The 24,141-nt window shown below is 50.7% G+C and overlaps 8 protein-coding genes across 8 annotated transcripts; 6 read left to right on the forward strand and 2 right to left on the reverse strand.

Annotated features, from left to right (window-relative positions):
• Nucleotides 1-15: 15 nt before the first annotated feature.
• PMZ80_011130 (uncharacterized protein) lies at nt 16-408 on the forward strand (the record flags this gene model as incomplete). The annotated part of the gene is made up of 1 exon (XM_064879518.1): nt 16-408. A coding segment is annotated over one exon (393 nt), but the record flags the coding sequence as incomplete, so codon positions are not given.
• Nucleotides 409-820: 412 nt separating this feature from the next.
• On the forward strand, nt 821-1,931 carry PMZ80_011131 (uncharacterized protein; the record flags this gene model as incomplete). The annotated part of the gene is made up of 3 exons (XM_064879519.1): nt 821-856; nt 904-959; nt 1,025-1,931. 3 exons carry the CDS (start codon nt 821-823, stop codon nt 1,929-1,931), a joined length of 999 nt encoding a protein of 332 aa, XP_064724693.1.
• Nucleotides 1,932-2,225: 294 nt separating this feature from the next.
• On the reverse strand, nt 2,226-3,860 carry PMZ80_011132 (uncharacterized protein; the record flags this gene model as incomplete). Its single annotated transcript, XM_064879520.1, has 3 exons — nt 2,226-2,978; nt 3,031-3,572; nt 3,629-3,860. The coding sequence occupies 3 exons, from the start codon at nt 3,858-3,860 to the stop codon at nt 2,226-2,228; spliced, it is 1,527 nt and encodes a 508-aa protein (XP_064724694.1).
• Nucleotides 3,861-6,275: 2,415 nt separating this feature from the next.
• PMZ80_011133 (uncharacterized protein) lies at nt 6,276-7,105 on the forward strand (the record flags this gene model as incomplete). Its single annotated transcript, XM_064879521.1, has 2 exons — nt 6,276-6,464; nt 6,566-7,105. The coding sequence occupies 2 exons, from the start codon at nt 6,276-6,278 to the stop codon at nt 7,103-7,105; spliced, it is 729 nt and encodes a 242-aa protein (XP_064724695.1).
• Nucleotides 7,106-7,417: 312 nt separating this feature from the next.
• PMZ80_011134 (uncharacterized protein) lies at nt 7,418-9,062 on the forward strand (the record flags this gene model as incomplete). The annotated part of the gene is made up of 3 exons (XM_064879522.1): nt 7,418-7,868; nt 7,924-8,470; nt 8,975-9,062. 3 exons carry the CDS (start codon nt 7,418-7,420, stop codon nt 9,060-9,062), a joined length of 1,086 nt encoding a protein of 361 aa, XP_064724696.1.
• Nucleotides 9,063-10,698: 1,636 nt separating this feature from the next.
• PMZ80_011135 (uncharacterized protein) lies at nt 10,699-11,217 on the forward strand (the record flags this gene model as incomplete). Its single annotated transcript, XM_064879523.1, has 2 exons — nt 10,699-10,986; nt 11,032-11,217. 2 exons carry the CDS (start codon nt 10,699-10,701, stop codon nt 11,215-11,217), a joined length of 474 nt encoding a protein of 157 aa, XP_064724697.1.
• Nucleotides 11,218-13,315: 2,098 nt separating this feature from the next.
• Nucleotides 13,316-14,311, reverse strand: PMZ80_011136 (uncharacterized protein; the record flags this gene model as incomplete). Its single annotated transcript, XM_064879524.1, has 2 exons — nt 13,316-14,161; nt 14,213-14,311. 2 exons carry the CDS (start codon nt 14,309-14,311, stop codon nt 13,316-13,318), a joined length of 945 nt encoding a protein of 314 aa, XP_064724698.1.
• Nucleotides 14,312-17,372: 3,061 nt separating this feature from the next.
• PMZ80_011137 (uncharacterized protein) lies at nt 17,373-18,503 on the forward strand (the record flags this gene model as incomplete). Its single annotated transcript, XM_064879525.1, has 1 exon — nt 17,373-18,503. One exon carries the CDS (start codon nt 17,373-17,375, stop codon nt 18,501-18,503), a length of 1,131 nt encoding a protein of 376 aa, XP_064724699.1.
• Nucleotides 18,504-24,141: the final 5,638 nt, after the last annotated feature.

The raw sequence follows: 24,141 nt of genomic DNA on the forward strand, positions 1-24,141 counted from the left end.
GTCGCAGTATTCGAGGATGCTGGCTGGTGGTACTGCCTACATAAACAGATTAGTACTGACTCCAACGGTTATACTGTTACCAAGATGGTTCAGATCTTCTTATGGTGTACGCAGTCGCTGAAGGTCATTCAGCGGTACACGAGCAACGCACTGCTTATCGTCGATGCTACATCTCGTACCAACAATAAGAGGATGCTTCTCATTATTGGTGTGGCCAAGTCGAGCACCAGTCGCACCTTCCCAGTCGCCTTCTCGTGGGAACCAAAGGAGGATGCAGAGTCACACAGCTCCTTCTTCCAGTGTCTACGAGAAGAGTTGTACCAGGGTTTTCCAGAGCCTGTGGTAGTGCTAACAGATCTCTCTACAGGCATAACCAGCGCCTACGACCGTCTCAAGTGTATGCACTAACTCGCAGCTACAGTACCGAACTTGGCAGACCACATGATGTTTACGGTAGCTTCTTGGAGGACGAAAGTGGACATTGGCCTCTGCATTACCGAACTTTATTCTCAGCTAAAGAACTACGTGTTCTTTGCCTTGCTCCCTTCGACAGTACCTTGCTGATTGAGGTGCAACTGTCAGACGGCAAGCAGCGCGGGTCGAGTTAGTGCGGTGCTTTGATTGGTTGTCATGTCGTTTCTGAAACCAACAAGGTGCCCGCCCCACAGATCATCGTGCAGATACCCGCCGGGGATGCAGGAAGTGGTCCCCAGACCGACGCTGGTTCCCCTTCCTCGTGTGGACCGGAGCGCTAACTACTTATATAGCCCAGTGATCCTGTACAAAGGTCAGTGTCTTAGAGCTTCACGGCTATTAAATCATGGCTGAAGAAAGAGAATACGCCATAGCTCCAGCAGTGAGTAACAAGAGAAACTGGGAATCTTAGATACTGATACGAGCTAGGCTCCAATAGATCTCTTCCGAGACGAGGATGCTGACTCGGCCTACGGAGGGGACATGTAGGAATCCCCGGCTCGTGGCTGAAATGCACGCCTTAGGAGATTGGTGCTGATGTTTACAATAGTCAAAGCGAAACAGCGTCTCTAACGTCTTCTATTACCAACTACAGGTTTGAAAACGGAAGACGTTATCATGCCTACAGGGAAGGGGAATATTGGGCACCAAACGACGAGACTCAAAACGACCAACTCGACATCGCAAACCACATTTTCCTGTTACTTTTCGACGGTAAACTTTTCCAAGCGCCCATAGGCTCTAGTCCACAAGAAGTGCTTGACGTTGGCACTGGTACTGGTATTTGGGCCATCGACTTTGCCGACCAGTTTCCCTCGGCCAATGTGATTGGCACTGATCTGTCTCCGATTCAACCATTGTGGGTCCCCCCCAACTGCCAATTCGAAGTCCATGACTGCACGCAGGAATGGGGTTTTAGAGAAAACCGGTTTGACTTCATCCACGTCCGCGCCCTTTACGGCTCCATCGCTGACTGGTCCGCCTTCTACGACCAGGTTTACGCGCATCTAAAGCCAGGGGGTTGGTACGAGCAGGTCGAGTACAGTGTCGACTGGAAGACAGACGACGACTCAATCCCCCCCGGCCACATTTTCCACAACGCGACTGCAAACTATATCGAGGCTGGCGAGAAGATGGGGAAGACTTTTCGTATTCTCGACCTCCAGAAGGAGCACATCGTTCGAGCCGGTCTCATCAACGTGGCCGAAAAGCGATACAAAATGCCGCTCGGGCCGTGGGCAAAGGACAAAAGGTTGAAGGAGATTGGCCGCTGGCATCTCCTAGAAGCTTATCAAGGAATCGAAGGTTGGACGATGGCGCTGTTCACGAGGGTTCTAGGGTGGTCCTTTGAAGAAGTGCAGGTATTTCTCGCCAGGGTGAGGCAGGGCTTCCAGGATCGCAAAATTCACGCCTATACGAGGGTGTCGGTCGTATATGGGCAGAAGCCGGTGCAATGAGTAGTCCATCATGATTACGTGCAGCAGAGATCTGGCGGGTGAGTGCAAGAGCCATAGCGCACGGTAGACGTTAGCAACATAGTAGGCAAGATAGGGTTGAAAGGCTGATTGGCGTTGCCAGAGAGAGTATTCGCGTTCATGAGGATGATACCAGATCATCAAGGCAATGTGAATGGACTCTTGTCGTTTCTCCATTATGTTCTTTTTTAAAATGGGAGAAGTGGTTTGACTACAAATTGTTGTACGCCTGCGGGATACAAATTCAAAGATTCGCTCCCCGTTGTCTGAAGAATCTCATTGCACGATGACCCGCAATCCCATCGATCCCTTCTTTGGCTGTGGATTGAAAAAGTCGTGCGCTACATCAATATCTTCTCTCGTCGTCTGGTACAAAGCCATATCGAACCGCCGAAACATTGCTGCTAAAGTGAGATAGATCTCTGCCTGCGCCAGGTGCTGGCCCAGACAACCTCTGGTTCCCTTGCTAAAGTTCACTAAATACTTCCCCAGTCGATTTCGCTCACTAGGGTCTAGCCAGCGCTGTGGTCTGAAGGTCTTCGGTTCAGGGAAATGTTTGGGATTTTCGTGCATGAAGATCGATGTCATGCCTACAGGTGTTCCAGCAGGGATGACGCTGTCGTGATAGATGAGCGGTGCGTCAGGAGACACCCGCTGGAGGCGGTGGGTGACGCCGTAGGATATGCGGTAGCCCTCGTACACTACTGCTGAGAGATATGGGAGCTGTTCAAGCTTCTGCGAGGGGGGCAAGCTCTCGTTGGGCATGGCTTCTCCGAGTTCTGCTTTGAGTTTTGAGAGTATCTCCGGATTGGCAAGGACGTGGTAGGCTGTGGTATTAAGGTAATGAGTCGTCGTCACCTGACCGGCTGCCACGATGGATTGTCCTTCGTCGACCAAGTGCCGCAGCTTCTTCTCCTCTGGTGGCAGCTCGCTGGTCTGCACAAGTTCCTGGAATATGGTTTGATGGCCCGAAGTCCGGCTGTCCACATTGTTTTCTTCCATGACCTCTGAAACTTGCTTGGCTAAGTCCTGTTACGTGGCCATTAGTCGTTGTGAGGGTGTTGACGAAATTTATACGTACTATCTGAAAGCCGATCAGGCGCATTATGTGCGGGTTGAGCCGTGCCACCAACCACAGTGGCATCAACCTCATCACAGGCAGCAACCAGGGGAATTGCTTATTAATATGACTCTGTTCGGAGACTGAATCGATGGCCTCGGGCCAGATGGGTGCAAAATCTGGTTCGTCAAGACAATTGTAGGACTTTGCGAAAGCGTAATCCGTGATAACGTCCATGGTCAGAGCGGCAAAAGCATGACACAGATTGACTGGTTCTTTGGTTTGCTGAAAGCCTCGCAGTCGTGTACAGAAACTTTCTACGACCGACTTAATCATGGGCTCGAGTTTTGTAACCGATCTCTTAGAGAAAAAAGGGTTCAAAGGTGCCCGCCGCAGGCGATGCTGGTCATGTGGCACGGTCCCAAAATGGGACGAAGAATTCCCAAACATCGCCGCAGACCAGGCCCATTTATCTCGTCGTTTTGTTGGACCAGTATAAATCTCGTCGTAGTACTCTGGGTCGTCAATGTGCAGCTCATATGGGTTGATCCGGACTATGGGCCCTGGCCGAAATCAGCAACACAATCTGGATTTGAGCGAAGTCTGATTTGGCGCATACCGTATGTTCTATGCATCTCCCGAATCTTCCAAGTATATCTTCCGCGTTGGACCACATCGTAGTAGAACTCGTACCAAAGCGTCAACGCAGCAAGCCGAGGACCGGGGAACTTCGCGAGAGGGCTCAAATATAAGCGATAGACAGCCAAGGTGACAATATAGACGAACACAAGGACAAATCCCATCTGCGCGTTCGACAGCAAGATCGAGTCCATCCAGAGAAATTGAGCCATGAGGTCTCAAATGTGGAGGGTGGAAAGGCAACATTACTACCCAGCCTTGATGTTGCGGGGGTGGGCCAAGAGTCATTTCGGGGACTGGTACGCTAATGCAAGTGTGTCGATTCTTGTATCTTCTCATATTTCGGCTTGTGCTATCTCGTATCCTTGCGTTTTGTTGTGCCCTCGTGTTTCTGCCAGATATCATATATGAATCATCACTTTTCGTTTCGACTTATCTCGTCTTATCTCCTCGGCAATTTCCCTCCGGAATCTTCTGGTACACATCGGCAACGACAGTTTCTCAGCTTACCACTGTCGAACCCACGGGAATTTTGTCTCAGCTAAAGAGGTGGCGGGCTGTTGTTCAACACCCAGCAACGCTCACTAGTGTTGCAAAACAAATAGGTGAGAGGTTTTCGTTGAATACACAATTCACTTCCATCTCAAGAACATCTGATAGTACCCTTAATCTACTAGAGGCTGCGTCAGAGCCAACATGTGCTGATTGGTTTTTCTTATCTTGTCACCATGAAACTAACAGAATGCAGCCCTACCACATGCATCTCCTCATACAATAGAGAATATTACAATATAGAAGGGAGACATTGCTGGACTTCCTGCGTCAGAGAGGCTCAGAACCCTGATTCGCATGTTCTACATCAGGTTTGTCCATGGGCCGGCGAAACTATCTACTGATGAGAGGTCAAACTCGGCTACGTCCTTTTCCTCAGCGATCGAGCATCTGACACTAGAGCGAGCGCCACTACAAGATGCATCAACATACTAGCAGGATATAGAATTCAGCTAAGCAAGACCAAACTGTTCATCACACACTCGACAACTTTCTTCACTGTCCTGCTTGCTTCGTGCTTGGTCTCGCCTCGTCCGGGACCTGTAATCACTTCTTGCGACGGTGGTCTTCTGAGCACGTAGGCAACCCACCACATCACTTTCTCTTTCTCTCCATTTACAGTTGTGGGCACCACTGTGAACTGTCGTTGGTCCCATAGCTTGTGCACGTCCACTTTCAAGAGCAGGAAATTGCTTTCGTCTTCCATCTTCGCCCGATGGGTCAATCCTAGGCCATCTGAGCACTAGACTTGAACTTGTTCAGTGGCCTTCATGTCAAGGCACAAACCTTAATGAAGCAGCAGGCGAGCCGAGAAATGCGTTGCAGGCTGCAGCAAGAGATGGAAATGCTATGATGATTAAGGTTCTCCTGGATGCAGGAGCAGATGTCAAAGTTCAAGGAGGAGTGTACAGCAATGCACTGCAGGCGGCATCATTGGGTGGTCACGAGAACTGAATCGCACAAACCGTAACTCGTTCGAACACTATAGTGCGTGTCCAGCCAATATTGTGGCCGCTATATGTCGAAGAAAGCCTGGAGCGGAGGAACTGCCAAAAGAGTAGATTCCAGCGAGACTGTTTCGCATAAGGTGTTCAACAATATCGGTTAAGCCAGCCATTGCCATAATGTGGCCGCAGCTGTCTGAAACGAACGAGCAGACTCGGTGCTGCCCCACTAACAATCCCAAGTAGCGCGTCGAGGACTGAGCGGTTCTGCCGGCGGCTGTCACTTCGATGGCCGAAAGCTGGCAGTCTATCAGATGTATGAAGAGAGAGTGCGGGTATAGCTAGAACGATTCAGAAACGAGAACAGAAGACCTCGGACTACAAAAGCCTGTAGATGGGAACGGCGTTGCCAGCTGTCTTCACCCTGTTCGTCGCAAGTATTTTCAGACCTGCTAGGCGGAGCGGGCGCAGTTTTGCATGTCCCTTTCGTCGAGACATTTTGCCGCATCAGCACAGACAGGTACGAAAGGTCACGTTCTGTTGCAGGCCTGCGTGAAAGCAGACCACCAATAGGTGGGTATGGCGAACATCGACCATACTGCCTAGGCGCTTTTCCAATGGTAAAGGACCTGTGAAGTTGCCTAGGTGCATGCCTGTTTGGGGCCTTTACCGTTCCCAATGGTCTCTTGACACAGTGCGTGCCAGTGCGCGTCCTGCGACATGTTTACCGAGGTGCCGACTGTCAGCCTTGCCAGCGCAAGGGCCTTTGCTCATTTCGAAATTTACGCTAAATTGCCCGTGGGCATTTTAGCTTGCTGCGCCGCTCGGTCCCTACGTTCATGTTCACGAGCTACACAACTCGGAGAGGAACACATCTCCTCTGCGCGTCGAATTGCCTGCCTTCTCACATTACGGAATGAGTCACACTTCGATCATGGCTAACAAAGGCCAGCAGAAGCATACAATTGATCCTTGTTCGAAACCTGCCTCACCCTCGCTCGCTCACTTATTCCTCGAGAACGTTTAGTTCTAGCTGCATGCAAAGTCAAGATGAATGCTTGGAGGGTGTATATATGCAGGCCGTTTTGTCCTCGGCTGCAATAGATGTCTATCCAGACCTCATCTGGCAACATGAGCATTGACCTCAACATGGATTTCTTCCCTTTGGGCGGCTCAAATCTGTCTGTAGAGAATGACGGACAAGATTCACAGAACTCGGACCAAGAGGATACCGCCTCTGTTGCACAACGCGACGAGAACTTTGCCGAATCGGATTATTGGTTTGGAAGCATATACTTCCGGTGTATCTTGGCTCAAGAGGTGTTTGATCGAGCGACCGCAGGATGCTCTATAGTTGCAACTGATGTATGTCACTGCTCTCCAATTTCGCGAGAAATGGAACCTTGCTGAACGTCTCTCAGTCTCTACTTGAGGCTCAGATGGATTGTTTCCCATACCAACGCGCGATGCAGGCGTTCGGGGAGCACCATTTGTTCAATCTCGAGGCCAATACCTATGTTCGCCAGGGCCAGTATCGCACCGCACTCATGACACTGATTGGGAGTACCGTCCGGAGTAATGCAAGCGATTGGAAACGAAAACTCTTACAGCTGATCAGAGCGCACATCGGCGTCGGGCACAATCTGCAGGTTCCTGCAGGCCGTACACCTGTCAAGAGCAAGACTTCAGAGGCAGAAGACATTACCGAGCCCATGCCGCTTGCCATGCCAGTGCAGGAGCCAGACCTGTGGAAATACACCTCAATCTTGAAGGAGAAAGGCGACGTGGCAGGGTTCGTGTCGCACTACAACTTTCGAAATGTCTCTCAGACACCACCTCTGTTTACGGCTGTAGTGTCCTTCGAAGATTACGTCTTCGAAGGCAGCGGCAGGACCAAGCAGTTGGCCAAGCACCAAGCCTCAAAAGAAGCTTGCCGTCTTTTGGGTCTGCAGATGCCTTAAGCATACTGTTCATGAGAATCTCAATGGAAAGACAACATGATATGCGATGCCCAAGTGTCCATCGTGCATTTGTGGACTGTAGAGCAGGGCACCGCCTGCATGGGATGTCTATGCAAGGACCTTTAGGCACAGTGGTAAGGCTATCTAGCACTGTCCGGGAGACCTTGACCGCTCTTTATAATCCATGCGTCCCCCTGACCGCAATGTGCGTACTTGTCTGAATCTGATCCCGCCACAACAGGAGTAATCGTGAGCACAATGAACGTCGACTCGACTTCGTTTCTACCCACCACGGCGTCCTCCACGCACGCCATGCACATTCTGCTCGAGCTCGCAGTCCTTCTCAATTTGATCAATCCTGGAAAGTTGCTTGAGAGCCGCTCCTCACCAAGTGATGACGGTTCCCGTCTGCAAATGTCGCCATGGCACCGCTTCCTGGACGAATTCGCCTGGCTGGGTGATACTCGAAAGGGTGGGGAGTCAGTGACAGCCGTGGCTGGTCTGGTAACGAGCGGTCGACCTATGCTCTTGTTTGCAAACAATCATGGCGTCAAGCCGAGTGTTCATGCCCACCTTCGCCTTGTGCTCGAACTTCTTCAAAGCTTGACCGCCAGTGACATCGAGAACCGCAGCAAGATCCAACGACAGATTCTGGAAACATCTGTGAGAGCAAGCCATGACAAGGTCCAGAACTATAGCATCAGGCTCATGAAGGCTGCTGCGCATGCCACCACTTATTCAACGATGTTAACCTTAGAGGTTGGTAGGTGAAAGCTGTGTCTGTCACTGTGCGTTCATTGTGCATTAACTCAATCTAGATGCGCCACTTCGCCTAGTACTTGCAGACATGAAGAACCTGACCAAGGATCATCTTACTTTGTGCGACTGGGCCTACGATTTTACGAAGAGCGGAAACCTGATCTTTCTTGATCAAAAGTGCAACATAAGGCCCAAAGTGCCGGCGTTCCATCGTGTACGGCATTACATCGGCCGTCTGGGAGCTTGGCATCGAGCCTCTCGAATATTGACTAAGATCGCCTTTGAGTCTCCAGAACTCATAGCTGGTCTGACGTTGGAAGTGATCCCTTCACGCCCATTACTGTGTCGGTCACCACAAGTTGACCGCAACGCGCTTCAACATTTGATAGCAGACCTGCGACTCGAATTAGACGCCGAGCTGGTCCTGAAGAAACTGCAAGCCCTTTACGATACGGCACGCGGAAGCGACGAGGAGAAACCCATCAACATCGAGATTGCGTTTTGGGAGAGATTATTGGATCCGACTATGAAACCAATGGTGCATGCCGAGGTCTTGATCGCCGAGTACATCTTCGACAGCAACCTATGTTTCCTCAGGGACGATAGGTACATTGGTTGCAGTAAACCGTCGTGCGTATCGTGCCACTCCTACCTAGGGGCTCACCCACTCGGCATCGTACCTCGACGCTGTCACGATAACTTATGGCCAAAATGGTGTCTGCCATGTTCTGCGTCACAAGGCGTTTCGAATCATGTAGAGAGGTTGTTATGTTACATGATCTGGGAGTTTCGACGAATGATGGTAGATCGTCTAATAAATGGGCGAACCATTACCCAACGTCTACCAGATTCTGTGACTGGCATCACAAGATCTACTGCAGAGTGAGAAAAGCTTTAGATTTGGATCGAACTAAGTGGTGTTTAGGTTGGAATACTAGCGTCCGTCGCGTGCTTAAGGGTTTACTGTCGACATTTAATATCATCTGTGGTCAAGCAAGTAAAATCTCCAACATAATTCAACTGATCCTCGACAGAGAGTATTGTGTAGTATCGTAGTCGCTGTTTGTGGTCCAAAGAAGCATTGGATCTAGACATCCTGGGATTGCATAGTTCCTCCCTGAAAGAGAAGAGACGTGATCGTGGTGGTGGCGCCCACTATACCGCCTCTGGTGCAGTGACGAAGGAGGCTGAGGGATAATGGTTGTGGGCTGAAGAGTATTCATGCGACACGAGACGAGTTGGATTCTCAATTCGGCATACCTTGGGGCGAGATCTCCGACATCAGTGGATCGAATGCGCTCGACCATCGCATCAAACTTTACTCCAGATTTGGGCAGAAACTTTGACCAGCTGCGACCTGAGTTTAGCTCTTAGACACCCATCTCCTGGAACATCAAGACTCACGACGACTCTGACACGCTCGTCCCCAGACACAGCGTAACACCTGCAGAAAGTGAATCCTCAAGATTTTTGTATCGACTTCCGATGCCAACCATGCGTTGCACAGTAGCCGTCAACTGTTCGACAGTCGTCGCAAGTTGGCCCTCGTTGTGGCCGAAATAGTGCATCAAGCAAGGAGCAATTGCGGCGAGTGTATCGCTGACGGGTCCAAACGACCTTTCCCATTCCAGAAGAAGGATACAGCTGCATCTCTGAACCATGGTCGACTATGCACTGTCTGACTCAGTTTCGAGAAAACAACCAATAATCTGTGCCGGCGCTGGAAGGGTGCTCAGATTGCGGGGTCGTGGCCACGTCCAGAATGTGGATGGCTCTCGAAACCACTGCTCAGCATGCTCGGCGAGGAGAACGAGGGTAGCGCGATCAGGTCCCGAGTAGTTGAGCAGCTTCGCCCAACGCTTCTGGTCTTTCGCACCCTTCTGGTTGAGGTCGAAGTCAACGTGACTGGCGAGCTGTTCGCGCTCCTTGAGTATACTGTGAATGTCTCTCAACAATGTATTCACGCAGGCTGAATCCTTGAACGGCGTAAGCAGATCACGACCATCGTTTCAGCATAGGAGTTACCTTGATGTCATCATCGACCATCAGTCGATAAATGTCGAACGGTTGCGCCATGATGGCAGATGCTGAGAAGTATAGGACAGTGGTTTGTGGTGGTCGTTGTTGTTGTTGTCATGGATAAAGTGAATATATGCCTTTTGGGCTACATGCTCTGATACTGTAGTGAACGGGAGTTGGGTTGTCTGCCTGTGAGTGGGGGTCGCTAGACCACGCAGGAGGATGCACTAAATTACCGGTGCGCAATTTAGCGCGCCTGCGGTATTTGTACGATCCAGTCGCTGTTCATTCGTGGTTCCTGCTTCATGTGTTACGTATGACATTATTGTCCGAAAATGGCTAAGCGTTGACGCGGAGATGCATACTGCGCTTTGATGGCGACCTGAATAGGGCAGTTTCCAGTCGTTTGCAACGAAGTGTCTTAAGCCTTCAGGAGCGGTTTTATTCTATTCAATCCGCTGCTCGAAGAACAAGGTGCTCAAAGCGGGTTCATACCCCGTCTACGACTTCTTTCTCTAACCGGGATGCTAGGCGCTTAGTGGGTCGTGATAAAGACAGACTGCGTTACACATAAAGCCATTCGATAAACGATCACTAGTTCTGCCGATATTGAAATAGAGACCCAGAGGTATGTGGCATCAACAGTACATAAAGTGCATGACAATGATAGGAGACCAGATGCACGTTTGATAGAGTGAAAAATTGCACGTCTCCTCCATATTTTGTCCCGTCTTTGTCCTGTGCCAATGTAGGGAGATGTGTAAGTATTGACCTTCATCTGGCTCGTATCTTGCTTCATGACATAGACCACATCAATGTCGATATCATCAAGCGGCGGACCCTTTCCCGAGGCCGGATATTTTGGTCGTTTCGGTGGCTTCGAACACGACGAAAGCGCCTCGCTTGTTGAAGAATTTGACCGCCTGGCCCTTCATCAGAGCTGGTCCTCTAAGAGCAAACGGTACAGGCAGGAAAAGCAGAAATGTTTTGCTGAGGAGTTTCACCGACACTACGGCAAGGACACCAACAAGTTGAGCAACTGGCAGCACTTGTGTCGGGAAGTTGGCATCGAGCCCCAGAAGTCCATCACTCAATGCAAAAGGGTATGGTCCATACGCTAGACAACAAAACTCGCTGATGTCTGATAGATGCTATCCAAGGTTGCTGTCAATATTGTCGATCTGGTCGACCATCGTCGGACCGGCTCGGCAGTCCAGCAATTCGCCTCGAAGGCCCGGCTGAGGAGGTACTCGATCACGACGGGCAAGATATTCAGCAAGAAGAACGCAAAAGAGGACGGATATCTGAGCGCTTTGTTGATCCAGATGTTCTAGGGGACGGTAACAGATGCTGAACTGCCGACGTGCTGCAGAGAAGTAAGAGGATCTGAACATGAAGACGATTTGATCGATTTCAATCTTGCATGTCTCAAATACGGTCAGAGTCCCTCGAAAGCTCTGGGCTGTGCATCGTGTTGAAACCTTCGTGATAGGAATGAGCAGCTTCCAGTAGTGACAAATTATAGATTTAGCCACATAGTGCACGTTCTCTTAAGCTCGTGCGACTTCAGGACTCATTTCCCGTCTAGCAATATTTCGAGCATTACTAGTGTGTTTAGCAACAGATGGCTGCTACAATCACAAACTACAGCAGTGCTACTTGCGCGTTTTGCATCATTTACGCTATATTCAGAACATCCTCTTGCTTGAACTGCTTGCTCAAAGCGATCATATCGTGATCGAAGTTAGTGTCGCGCTTCTTACCAACCAAGTCTGCGCAAATGCCTTGTTCAAAAGATCTACTGGACAGTATGGTTTTGCTCAAATAGCATTTCCTTCGAAACTTCTACTTAATCCTGCGCTCCTTGAAATTCACGTGATGAGTCTACTCAGAGCGTGGTGCGGGGTTGCGCGCGAATGCAGTCACAGTAGACAGCTATGCAGGGCATGCTGTCTATGTTTGTGGTGATGGATATCGATTAGAAGTGTTTGTATAGCCGTACAGTGTCCGTTGGCGATGGGTTGCTTTCTTGACAGTTACTACTGGACGGACGCCCGCCGAAACCGGCATGGCATCGTTTTCCGCGTCGAGGCAGATTTCCCGCATAGGTGGAATTCAACACCCGGCCTCGACGAACAACAGAACCTACGACCACGAGGTGATGCACGCAACGCGACCGAACAGACCGCATATCTGCATCTTACCTGGCACAAGTATTTGCCAGTCACATCCATTCCTTTCCCGTCGCCGTTCGTCTCTTTTTTCACGACTTACAGAGCTGCATGGCAACGGAAAAAATGGTTTCTCAAGCGAGGAGCACAGACTGTGACCATTCTAGCATACGATGTTTCCGATAAAAAGCGCATGCTCGATGCTTCAAGGCTAGCACATTACTTTGCCCTCGACCAGACCGGACGATATCGACACATCAACCAGGGGTATCACTGGAACGAAATCTTGGCAATTGGAGGATTGGATGCCGACGACTACAATCTGCTCGCGGTTTTTCCTACCACCAATCACGATGAAAGATCCTTGTCTACTCCATGGGGGTCAATAAGACTTCCTTCTGAATACTGGTTGCAACATAGCTTGTCACTGGATCCACTTGAAGCCCTACGGCGTGAGGTATACGTACACACTGGGGTGTGGGACGAGACGCGCACTGACAAGTTGATACTGGCATTGCTGCGGAGGTAATCTCGTTTGAATTTGTGTCAACATACGATATGTTAAGTAGAGATTGATTCAGCAGAATGTGCATAACTGACAGGCGTGTACAATCAGTGTTTGTAGAACGTCAGGTTCAAGGGATATGGCAGCTTTGGGCTGCGAGCTGCAGTGGTCGGTATCAGGTGCATGGGAACAACCACACCACCGTTTAATGAACAGGAAGACGTGACAAATTTGTGTCAGGTGAACGGAATTTCGATGATCGGAAAATGTTTGGAAATTTGTGTTTATTGGAGGCAAGGCAAGCCTTCATCCTCGCGCTTCTGAAAACCATATGATGTAATCGTAAATCGCTCTTTCATGCAATACCCCCAGACCCACAACCAGCAGGCACTCGCGGCCGAACATTCAGCACGACATTATCTCGATGCTGCTTTGTGCGAAGGGGCTTCATCATGACGATCATGATGTGTCAGAACGAGTATAGTCGCTAACCTTTTTCATAATGTAATGCTTCATCTTGTCGAGACTTCCTGGAATGGAATCGCTACAGGTCCTGCTTTCAACGTGCCGCAGCAAACCACTTGGATACTCAAAGTTGTGCTCACATGTTGGACAGCGGAATGGATAGTCGTCATTCAGGTTATTAGTATAGTGCTTGGCCTGGTAGCATTCGAATGCCCAGTCCTGAACCAAGGCGCGTGTCACACCGGAGGGACGTGTGTTGTGTTCTAAGTGGTCGCAGATGTTGACTTTCCCCTAGATTATGAAGAGTTCCAAGAGCGGGTCTAGCTCTTGGGATCCGGCTTCCTCCATGTCCACGCTGGAAGTCATCGACAGGTTCCGAGGATCCTCCATGGCCGCCAGTGCATCATGGACTCGTTTCATATGTGCTGGGTAGAATGTGTGGTACACCTCTCGCACTAAGTCGTGCGTCCGCTTCCGGCCTTGACCCTCTTCAAAGTTCGACACAAAGGAAGCAATGGGATAACGATAGAAGGCCATCTTCTCTCCGTCGATGATGACAAAGTGGCGGTACAGTTTCACCCGTTCGTTGTCATGCGAGACCGAGAACGCCAGGATTCGTCCGCTCAAATCCACCACTTGCGCTTCGTCGGCAGCACGACAAAGCTGGACGATGGCATTCACCGCCATGCTGCTGCTAATCCCCACATCCACGCTTTTAGCCTCGCAAAGCAGAAACGGGAAATAAAGGTTGTCGGTGAACAATGTGGCGCGCTCGAACGCCGTGTGGTTCTGCAGCTTCGCCAACTCTTCTTCGCCGAAAGCGGACGCGGCAATTCCGATCGCCAGATCAGGTTTCGGTCTGGGTCCTCCGAGCGTCTTGCACCTCACCCACTCTGTGTCGATGTCTTCCACAATATGTTCGAGCTCTTGCTGGCCACAGATCGACAGCAGCTCCGGTGACGGCACCAGCAACGGTGTGAGGTCTCGACAGATCCTCGCCTCGTTACGATTTTGTACTCGCTGCCACACTGATAAGAATTTAGACAGTGGAAATGCCGTGTATTGTGGCTCCGGATAGGTACTTTGTAACAGGCGTTTGCAGTATGACTTGCTCTCTTCCTGCACGTATGGTAGGCCCTATAATTCGTCTATGTGCACTCCATGTCCCGCCAGAACTTTCTCAGATACGGCAGAGTGAGTCTTCGGGGCATCTCCAGCTTTGTAGCTTTGCGTGTAGCTTGAACTTGATGGCCGTTTCTTCGCCGAACTACCCGGTTCCCGACTCATAGTTGAGAAAGTCTTGGGCCAGCGTCCAGTGCGCGCCCAGTATGCTACCGGCCGACAGGTTTCCGTGCCTTTTCCCTCATTGCAGTCGCCAGGACCAGGACCAGGACCAGGACCAGGACCAGTGGCGTCAGCCTCGTCTGCTGCGACGCCAGATATACGGTGCCTGCGCAGTCGACCCTCGGCATCGGCCAAGATCTCTTTCTCTTTTGTCCTTGCAGACGACACGTGTACTCCCCAACGTCGGAAGAGGAATCTAGACTAATCGCAGAACCGTCGGGGGCAGATTGCGACCTCTTCTGGGAGTTTGGCAGGGCTGGTTTGAATAGTTGATAAATCTGCGGAAGGTAAGTTAGTTGTAGGACATCTTCATCTGTTGCAGCGCCCTTCCTACCTGGTGTTGTGCAGAGCTGCTTGTCGAGGGCGAGGGTAGCAGACGACGTTTCTTGTACCGTCTCCCGATCGACTCGCTTCTGGAGCTACGTGGCTCGCAATGCTGCGAATGTTCGCAGTCAGAAAAGTGTGACTTCATGAGCACTGTACTTCCTCGGTCACAAGATGAGCAAATGACATATTTATTCTTCCCTGCAGCATTGCCGCGGGCACTCGGTCTTGCTGGTGCGAGTAGATGCTAGGCTGCACACCTCTGTCTGACAAAAGAACCTGCAATGTCACGGTCGATTGGCGGTCGAGATACAGGTTCCATGCCAAGAGTGTTTAGGCAACGATACGTGCATCACATTGGGTACTGCAGCTAGTCCACGAGAAGCCTGCATTTGCTACGCAGAGCCTGAGAGCATCGTGAGTCCAGGGCAGATTCCTCGAAGCCAGCATTTCATCAGTGCGGACACTGGATGCCGGCGAGTGCAGGGCGGCCGGCAGGGCGGCAGTTAAAACCACAGCAGACCAATCAAACACAAATATGACATTGGGACTGCGGCAAATTCAGCCCGCCCATCTCCAAGCTCGACTCACGACGAAGCAACAAGCTATGCTCCGGCGGGTCACCGGCTCCCGTCTACACTACCATGAGTTCACGAACCTGGGCGCTACAGTATGCACAACTGTGCCGCACACTGAACCCATGTCGCCTGCATCCCTATGCTTCCCAAAAGGACGACGCCTCTTTGCAGAGTCAATTGCTCAATGCTACCTAAAAACTCAATGTGAGAGGGAGACATACTTTCTGTCTTTAATCCAGGACACCTACGAGAAGACAATATTGTGTTCTGGGATAGAATGTAGTTGCTATACGTCTCGCGCCATAGCTCCTCTGGTGCAAAGATGAGCTGACGTCCATGCTCAAACACCCAGCCAAGCTTTCCTTGAGGCTCGTTTCTGTAACCACGACGACTGAATGCGCTGGTGTTCTCAGAACTGAGACTGAAGAACGTGAGGGATTCGAACAATTGAACTGGAATCATTCACTGCAGGGAATTGAACGTAAGACTGACGTGCTCGATATTGAAACCCAATCACTGTGTCGACCAGGTTCACATGAGAGTAGTTGAACGGCTATGCTGACAGCTGCTTGATCAACCACGTACTGAGATCTATTGTGACAGGGGGACCGAGACTAAGTCGCATGCTTTTCATCGTGAAACCAGGATGATCAAAACCGAAGGACGGAAAGTTAGACCGGACTTTGTCTGATATATTGACGTTGAGCTTTGTCGATCAGTGCCAGGAGAAGAAATATGTCGAACTCGCAATTTGGGTTACCAGTGTCGGCAATCACTTTGATGAGATCCATCGGAACAGACAACACCACAAGGTTGCTCAGTAGACATGACTTGCAAGCATTAATCTCGCGGCATTCAAAGAATCAGTATGAGGCAACTTGGCCCAGAGCAGCTTACAAGACCTCAAAAGGTGGAGTCGTTAGGAGGACTGAGACCCTCGCCATCGAGAATACAAGCACAAGAAGCAAAACACTGATCAATTTTGTTTGTCCTAGACACGTGAACACAGATATGCCCAAGGGTAGGGGTGCGAAGACTCCTGATGAAGGGTACTCAAAGTCCTGTTCTGTAGCAAGAGTCTGGTGAAGCCAGTGACAGCTACAGGTCGCACGCATACCTGCAGCTATGATTATTCAATCAAACACACACGAATGCTCAGGATTGCTGAATACGATGAAACACAAGTGTGGATTTAGCGCCCGTCCTACCAGGAATACTCTCCGCAACACTCGTTTCAAACAACAAGGGACAATCCACTGTTTCAAAAACAAACCTTGGGGAAGGCTGTTTTGTCCTGTCCAGAATCTCGACTTTTGCCAGGATAGTCCAAGACGAGCATGCTTGAGTTGCGTCGTAACTTTTACTCCCGCAGCAAACAGCCGGTTGTCAACATCTCGTTTCGAAATCTAGGATTGTTGCAGCGATGAGGTCAACAATGGCATGCAACTTTCCCCTTCCGGTCACCTGCTCTTGCTGCTTCTGCACTTAGCCTCCTCACTCGCTGGCCAAGCACTTCTCTATCGATGTTATCCATTTAACTTTCATGGTGGTGTTCAGACCAGCTCTCTCAAATCACCCATTCCTGGTAAACATGGGCCGAGAACACAATTAACTCTTGCATGTCTGAAAAGTGGTTGTTTGAATCCGCTTTTCCTGAAAACATTCGCGGTTGACTCCATAGATTTGCATCATGACTCCATTCTGCTGCCAGACCATGCTTTCTACTCCATCATCCAATCTTGTCACACCAGCAGGCCATGGCAAACCTTGTAACTATCTTTCTCCCTTGCGAAGAGCAGATTACCGACAGACCTTGTCCAGCAGACTATTCCTTTCCTTTGAGAAAGCTCAACATCACGTTTTGACCTTGAAATCGCTGGCGGTCAAGAAAGTCCTCGCCTAGAAGGTCCGGGATCATACAAAGCTTGGCTTTACCCACATTATCACCTCTCCACCCCGTTTTTGGGGTCCATATCGAACAAGTCTTAATCATACCAAACTTTCGGACGTCTTCCACCTGTGAGCATGAGTGTCGAGACTCGATTGATCTTATCTTCAACCACTCTTCGACCCTTCACATAGCTCTTCACACTTACTTCCCCATGTCTAGCCTTCTTATTAAGACGAACCTCCCGCTCTGGGTCTGGATTGTCATTATTGCAATTGGCTCCGTCGTGGTGTTAGGGACTTTCGCATTCGTGCTCAGACGCTGGATCGTTCGCCGACGGCAGGCTGCTTTTGTCGACACGTTTGGTGATGAAGGCCTGCCTCAGCGGAAAGTCACTGTGAGGCGAGGCCGGGTTGTGGAGCACTCGAAGTATCTCTCTTTGACCGGATCAAAGTATGGACTGAACGCCTTCGGCACAGGAGACGGCGACGGAAATTCGAGAGCAGGAGCTCGCAGTAAGAGTCCTTTTGAATGGTTCTCAACCTTGACAGATCGGTCTCAATCTCGGATCAGCCAAATTACTCAAACGACGACCGCAAATGAGACTCCCTCCATATATAGAATGCTCAGCAGCCCGAATGCTCAACGAGTCTACCAGCGGCGAGATCTCAATTACTCAAGCACGAGGGTCGCAGCCACAAACAACGGAGACGGAGTCACGGTATCATTCATCGACGAGCCAACAAGTCCGTCTCCGATTGTGAGGAACTTTTCACGATCGTTCTCTCGTCATGGCAACCTCTCCAATTTCTTCCCATGTCAGCCAACCTTATCAAGCGTCGAAGAGTTTTCAACTTATACCTTCGTCATCGGTAACAGACGATCATACGGTGCAAAGTACGCCAGCAAGGAACGCGACACAAAAACAAGCATGCTTTCTATGAATGCTCAATTGCCAGCGATGTCACAGTTCCCCCATCCACCACAACGGGAGCACCAAGAGGAGGTAGGACCCAAAGTCAGCTCAACGGACCATGAACCACTGCAATATTCACATTCGGAGGCCCTGCAGGTGCCTTCAGGTGCTGCGCACAACATCACAAGGTCGAGCTCTGGAAAACATACGCTAAGAAGACCACATGCTTCCAGTCATAACAGCCTTGTGGGATCGACACAAATGTCACGGCAGCCATCAGACATCACGGCCCTACCGGAAGCACCAACCCATGTGCAAATAAATGACTGCTGGGACACAAAATCGGTTCTGGACCCAGTTCGATCATCCAGGCAGAAAGACAAAGTGTTACGGAAGAAGGCATTGAGAAAAGCAGAGATGGTGACATAAATCGATTCGTGATCGATTTCACTTCCTTTTATCGTTATTTTATACACAGCCAGTCCTTTTTTCGTTCTTGGCGTGAGTAGCCTGGCCTGGCGCTCGAGTGCCTTGTCTTGGCGAACTCTGTCTCATATTACAAGACTACCATAGGTGATACATCTTTACGGGTGGACGTTTTGGTCGTCCATTCTACCTGGCGAGGTCTCAATTCTTGACCTCCACCTCAGCCGGATATCCAGCCACAAATATTGTCCATACTCCTGGCCGGCGGCATCGTCTCACGCGTCCCCTGTGGTTTCGGCTTATTGCATGAGAGCGGCCTCGTTGAGCGGACAGATCTTGGTGTTCTCGATTTCTCATGATAGTTTGCCAGTGCAAGTGTATGACCACTTCACCTTTATTGACAGAGCCAGGATGGCCTTCTATCGATATCCTGCCATTCCCACTATGTTTAATTTCAAAGGAAAGCAGATCAGGAAACGGACGCACGACGTCAACGGTTTCAACAAGGATTCCAGCAAAGCATTCTCGCTCGCCGACCAGGTCTTGCCAGTGGCTCCCTGCTGGTAGCACAGATTTGGTATCTGTCGCACAGGGCGGGATCCGCTGGTTCGTCGTGTGACAAGATGGGGAGCGTACCATGGACTGCGTTCCCACAAAAAAACTACCTTGGAACCATGGGTGACGACACGATGGTATGCAGTATTCCGCTGGATACTTCCAGACCAGACCATTTTATCAGAATGATGTGTATGCTATTCACGTACCCCGTAAGTTTTAGGATACCGACCTCCGCCAATGATCTAATCATGGCTACGGCCAGGACACCAATGTTCTCAGAGCGAATGTATTCATGGGCACCGAGGATGGCCACTTGGTTGGTATTTGGTTGCTGAATTTTAGGTGTATATGGAGAGACGTTCTCGGTTGTCATTTCCTCGGATTCGGCAAGAACGCTTCGGATCTTCAAACACTCTTCTATATAGTTGTTCTGGTTGGCATCAATAAGCTGGATATATTCACCATGGTAGAAGATGATGGCATGGTTCTGGTTGTCAGACCTGCCATCACCAAGAATTGGATTGCCAGAAAGCTAAACTCTGAACTTGGGGTCGTCGCATACCGTTCTCGAGCATCTCAGAGTGACCGTCGATCAATGCCGAGCAAAGTCTTGGCTCCTCACCCTCATTCAGCGCTGTCAACCTCCGCATCGCATCGCATCCTGCACCTTGGGAGGCGATGAATGCTAGCATCACATCGCATCCCCAGGTGCAGATGCGATGATTCCCTCCTCGATGACATCCAACTCGCCCTCGCCGACCCTGCATACAGTGATTAGTCAGCATGGCCTTGAGCTCACTCCACCAACGGATTTTGTAGCCAATGTCGCAGACACTCCAGTGCTTCAATAGTATCAGGCTCAAGGCTGGCACGGTCATCGCTGATGGTCCTTTTCACAGCTGAAAACGTCCTTTCACACTCCGCTGACATTGCTGGTATCGATAAAGCGTCAAATGCCAGCTTCGAGAGGTTCGGAAAGCGAGTAGAGTTGTTGAGCCACCAGTTGATAATGAAACCACGTAGCTGTCGATTGTAGGCCTCTTGCTTCTTGTCTTTATCCACTCCTTGCTCCATCGCTGGCGTCGGTCGAGGAACAGGCGCTTCTTGACAGTAAATATCATACTCATCAGTCAGCACACTCAGCGTCGCCTTTTCCTTCTCGAAATCGTAGAGGTCGTCGTGGAAATCGCTTTCATCGAATTTGCGCTTTTGACCGAGTAGCGCGCTCGTATTTCTCGCATTACTGTTGTCCGGCTTGTACTGCTTTCTCCACAGGTCCCTGAGTCGCTTCTGAAAAGTCGCCAGCCAGCGCGGTTCTTTGCGGTAGGCGTGCTCGAGATACGCCCACTTGACGGTAGGGTTCATCACCAACCCAGCGTACCACCAGACTGACTGATTGGTGAGATCATAGTACTTTTTTAACTTCGCAAACGCTTGGTTCACGCCTTCAGTAACAAACTCAACGGCGGGGTCATCGCCAGGCCGCCAGATGGGATCGTTATCCGGGATTCCCAGCTCTTGAATGAGTGTAGTTTTGAAAGTTGTCTCCAACGGATGAGTGTCTTGCATCTCTTTCAACGATCGTGATAATGATTCGAACCAAGGTATTGACTCCCACATATAGCCAAATTGCGCGTCCTTCGCAGCGCCCTGTAACTTCATCGTCGCCGACTTGAAGGCTTCTAAACAGGCCGTAAGTTGCACCAGGACATACCAATCTTCCGAAGTCAGAATTTGTGCGCTTGTGAGACCTTGATCACCCACCCTTTCCTCACTGTGATTGAAGCAATAGAATTCGATTCTCTCCCGTAGTTTGATGGCTTGCTTGATCATGTCGTAGGCTGAATTCCACCGTGTCTTATTATCGCGCCTGGGTATCAGCCCGGAAGGACCGAAGTTCTCGTTGCCATTCTTGAAAGCTTCCCGCCTTTGCGGATTCTTACGAATATGAAGCACGACAGTATGGAGCTTGCCTACGGGGCCTCTGAGTTCCCATAGCTGTACTTCGCCTGTCTCAATCTCATTCTCCATAGCCTTCAAGGTAGCATCGAAGACGTCCATCTCTATGCCGAAAAGGAAGGCTTGCGCGCAGAGGTTGATGATGTGGCCCATACAACGTAGTCGCCGTCTAATAGCTTCCTCCCTTGGCCATCTGAACGCGTCCGCCATGACTTGAAGGCAGGTGTCGTTGTTGGTCGCGTTATCGAGTACGAAGCAGCCGAGATGACGCGGTTCGAGACCATAGTCTTTCAGCACTGACAAAACACATTCGGCAATGTTGTCGCCGGTATGACTGCCCTCCACTCTCCGTAGGCCAAGTAGCACTGCCTGAGACTGGCCTTTGTTGCTTATAAAGTGAGCGACAACCCCAGCCAGTGCGTAGCCGTTTGGACTCGACCAGAGGTCGAATGATAGATGGACCCTGGACTTCGAATGGTGTAGACATGCCCTGATCTTTGTGCGCCTCTCTTTGAAGCTTGCCATCACCCATTCCTTGACCGTACTATGGCTTGTAGGTAGAAGCTCGATAGCGTGATCCGTCAGCGTGGCAACAAAGGCTTGAAAGGTCCAGTTCTCGACTATGGCGAAGGCAAGATGGGCACAGCATATGACAGCGACAAGGGCGGCTGCAAAGCGAGGCTTTCGTATCGCCTTCTTATCAGCGTCGGCCATCTCTTCATGGATATGGTTCTTGGGCATGTTGGCGAGCATGTTGGCAATGTTGTTGGCCTTCTTTGGTGTCTCTTTCTTGCCCGTAGCAATCGTGTGCTTGTCGAGGAGGTGGTTGCGGATATGCTCCGAGTTGTTGATTGTATGCGCCACAACAGAGTGCGCCCTTCCATTCAGACAGTCCTTGCACAACCAAACGATGGGTTTATTCTTCTTGCTCGTGCTCTGTAGCTCATACCGATATCCATATGCCCAATAATCGGCCGGTGGACGGTTGCTGGAATAGTGCATGATTTCGGTATAAACTCGACCATCTCTGCCGGTGACTCGACGTGGTGCCGCGAGCCTAACGTCACATTGCTGGTCAACAGAATCACTGGGGTCCGCAGGCAAGCACTTATGTTTCAGATGGTCCAATCCTATGCTATCAAGGGTAGATGATGGTGCTGTTTCCGACTCCAACATCGTAAATATTATGAGTTTACTCGCCGTTGCGGAACTAGGGTTAAGATCGCTAAAATGAACTCCCATTCGCCGAATCTCGAATAAAAATAACCGTTACCCAGGCAACATGCCGACCTACCTGTAGCTCTGTCTACATCATGTCATCATCGAGCTTTTATCACCACAATCACCCCTTTTCTAGACGAAGTAGTATCATTTCACTCGCCTCGACGGGCTGCTCCACATGAATCTTTTACTCATTATCGTCTTTAACGTTAGGAAACAGGGTTGAATCTCCAAAAGGACGATTCAGATGCAAGGTACCATCGGTGCTAGCTGCAGATCATTGTTAAGCCGCCTCGGCAAAGACGGCGTACAGCCTCTGGTTGGCTTCGACTGTGCCAAGATATGCAGCCTGGCGAGGCTGAGGGCGCATTTTATCAAGCTATCCCAGCGGCCAAAGCGACTTCGTCACGACTGGCGAGGGGTTTGTGGTACGCTGAATAGCACTCACTCGCCAGTGAGGATTGCAGGGAGCATGCATACACACGAGCGACCGACTTGACTGGCCGAATGACCGACCGGTTGGCTGACGCCTGTACCTTCACCTACCTGGCACGCCTATACTTGCACTTACGTCATTCATCGGATGTAATCGAAAGAGGCACGACCGATGCGATGCAACATCGAATTGGAACAAGAGGATGCGATGCGAGGCGCGCAGCAATGATGCCGCATCCGATGCTGATGCTGTCAACGCTGGGACCACAGTTCTCTGCGAAAAAGACCGTGCACACACTGTCGCCGACGAGCTGTTGGACCCCTTCATTAGCATCCGGATCGTGCATCTGGAGGGGGGGCATCTGGAGTGGGGACATCTGGAAGGGGGAAGAGCCGACCTTGATACTGCTGCCGACGTCGCCTTTGGCATTCGAGTCCGGGATCTTGCGACACCCCGTCTCCCATACCAGGTCTTCGGTGACACATGGCGGACCGCCGTCGGCCTCGTTGCAGAAGGTGATGTTGCCCGGCGTGCGGAGCGATGTCACCACGGGGAAGACATACCCCGAGAACGCACACTTTCCTCATGACGCTCGGCGACGTTGTCGCCCTCGTGTCCGGGATGAGTCGGAGCAGGAGGAGAGTCTGTCTTGTCCTGGTTGATCCGACCAGGACGGTGATAGATCAAAAACACCGCTCTGGCCGTGGTGCGACAGTACCCAGAACATGAGTCTCCGCGGATGCGGCCGTCGATGGCAGCGACCACCAATTATGCTGGCAGGTTGAGGCGATGCAAACTGCAGCCCGCTGCGGTTGTTCGTAGTACCCTCACAACGCACAGCACCCACTTCTGGTGGGTAGAATGCTGTTTCCTTTTGGTTGGAACTTCGCAAGAAAGCATGGGGTATGGAGGTCTGCATACAACACTGATTTTGGTGGCATCTGACCCTGTGCAGCAACCGGCTCTGGTGGAGATGAGAAAAGTGCATTATGAGCTGCATAAGGACAGCCTCCTCCTGGCAATCTGCCGATGTGCAGCAACAGCATCTGGTGGGCACATTCAGGGTCTCCGTCAACAGAGCACCATACCATGGCTTCTGATGGGGGAGTGGAGCATCATGCTGTGGGTGTAACATCGATCTCCAATGGACCATGTCCCTGATGCTGTGAAACCATTGTAACCCGCTGCGACCAGTCTCGCGGCCGCTCATGGGACCTTTACTGTGAGAGCAGTGCGAGACGTCACCAGCCTAGCCGCACAATCTAAACCACACCAAATCCTGTCGCGCGGGAGCCAGATGCGAACGGGAGAGATGCTGGATCTCGAGGTTGCAGTGACCAGAACTGGCCAGGCTGGCTCAGCCTCGGTTGCGCGTCCCATCCAGACCTGATTGGCTGCCATGCAGTACACGTGGCTTTATTTCTGGTCGGACCATGTCGCTCCCTCTCGCTTCGTCTCACCAGGTTA

This window comes from Knufia obscura (assembly GCF_036327395.1).
Source record: "Knufia obscura strain CCFEE 5817 isolate CBS 148926 chromosome Unknown scaffold_26, whole genome shotgun sequence".
NCBI classification, from domain to species: Eukaryota; Fungi; Ascomycota; class Eurotiomycetes; order Chaetothyriales; family Trichomeriaceae; genus Knufia; species Knufia obscura.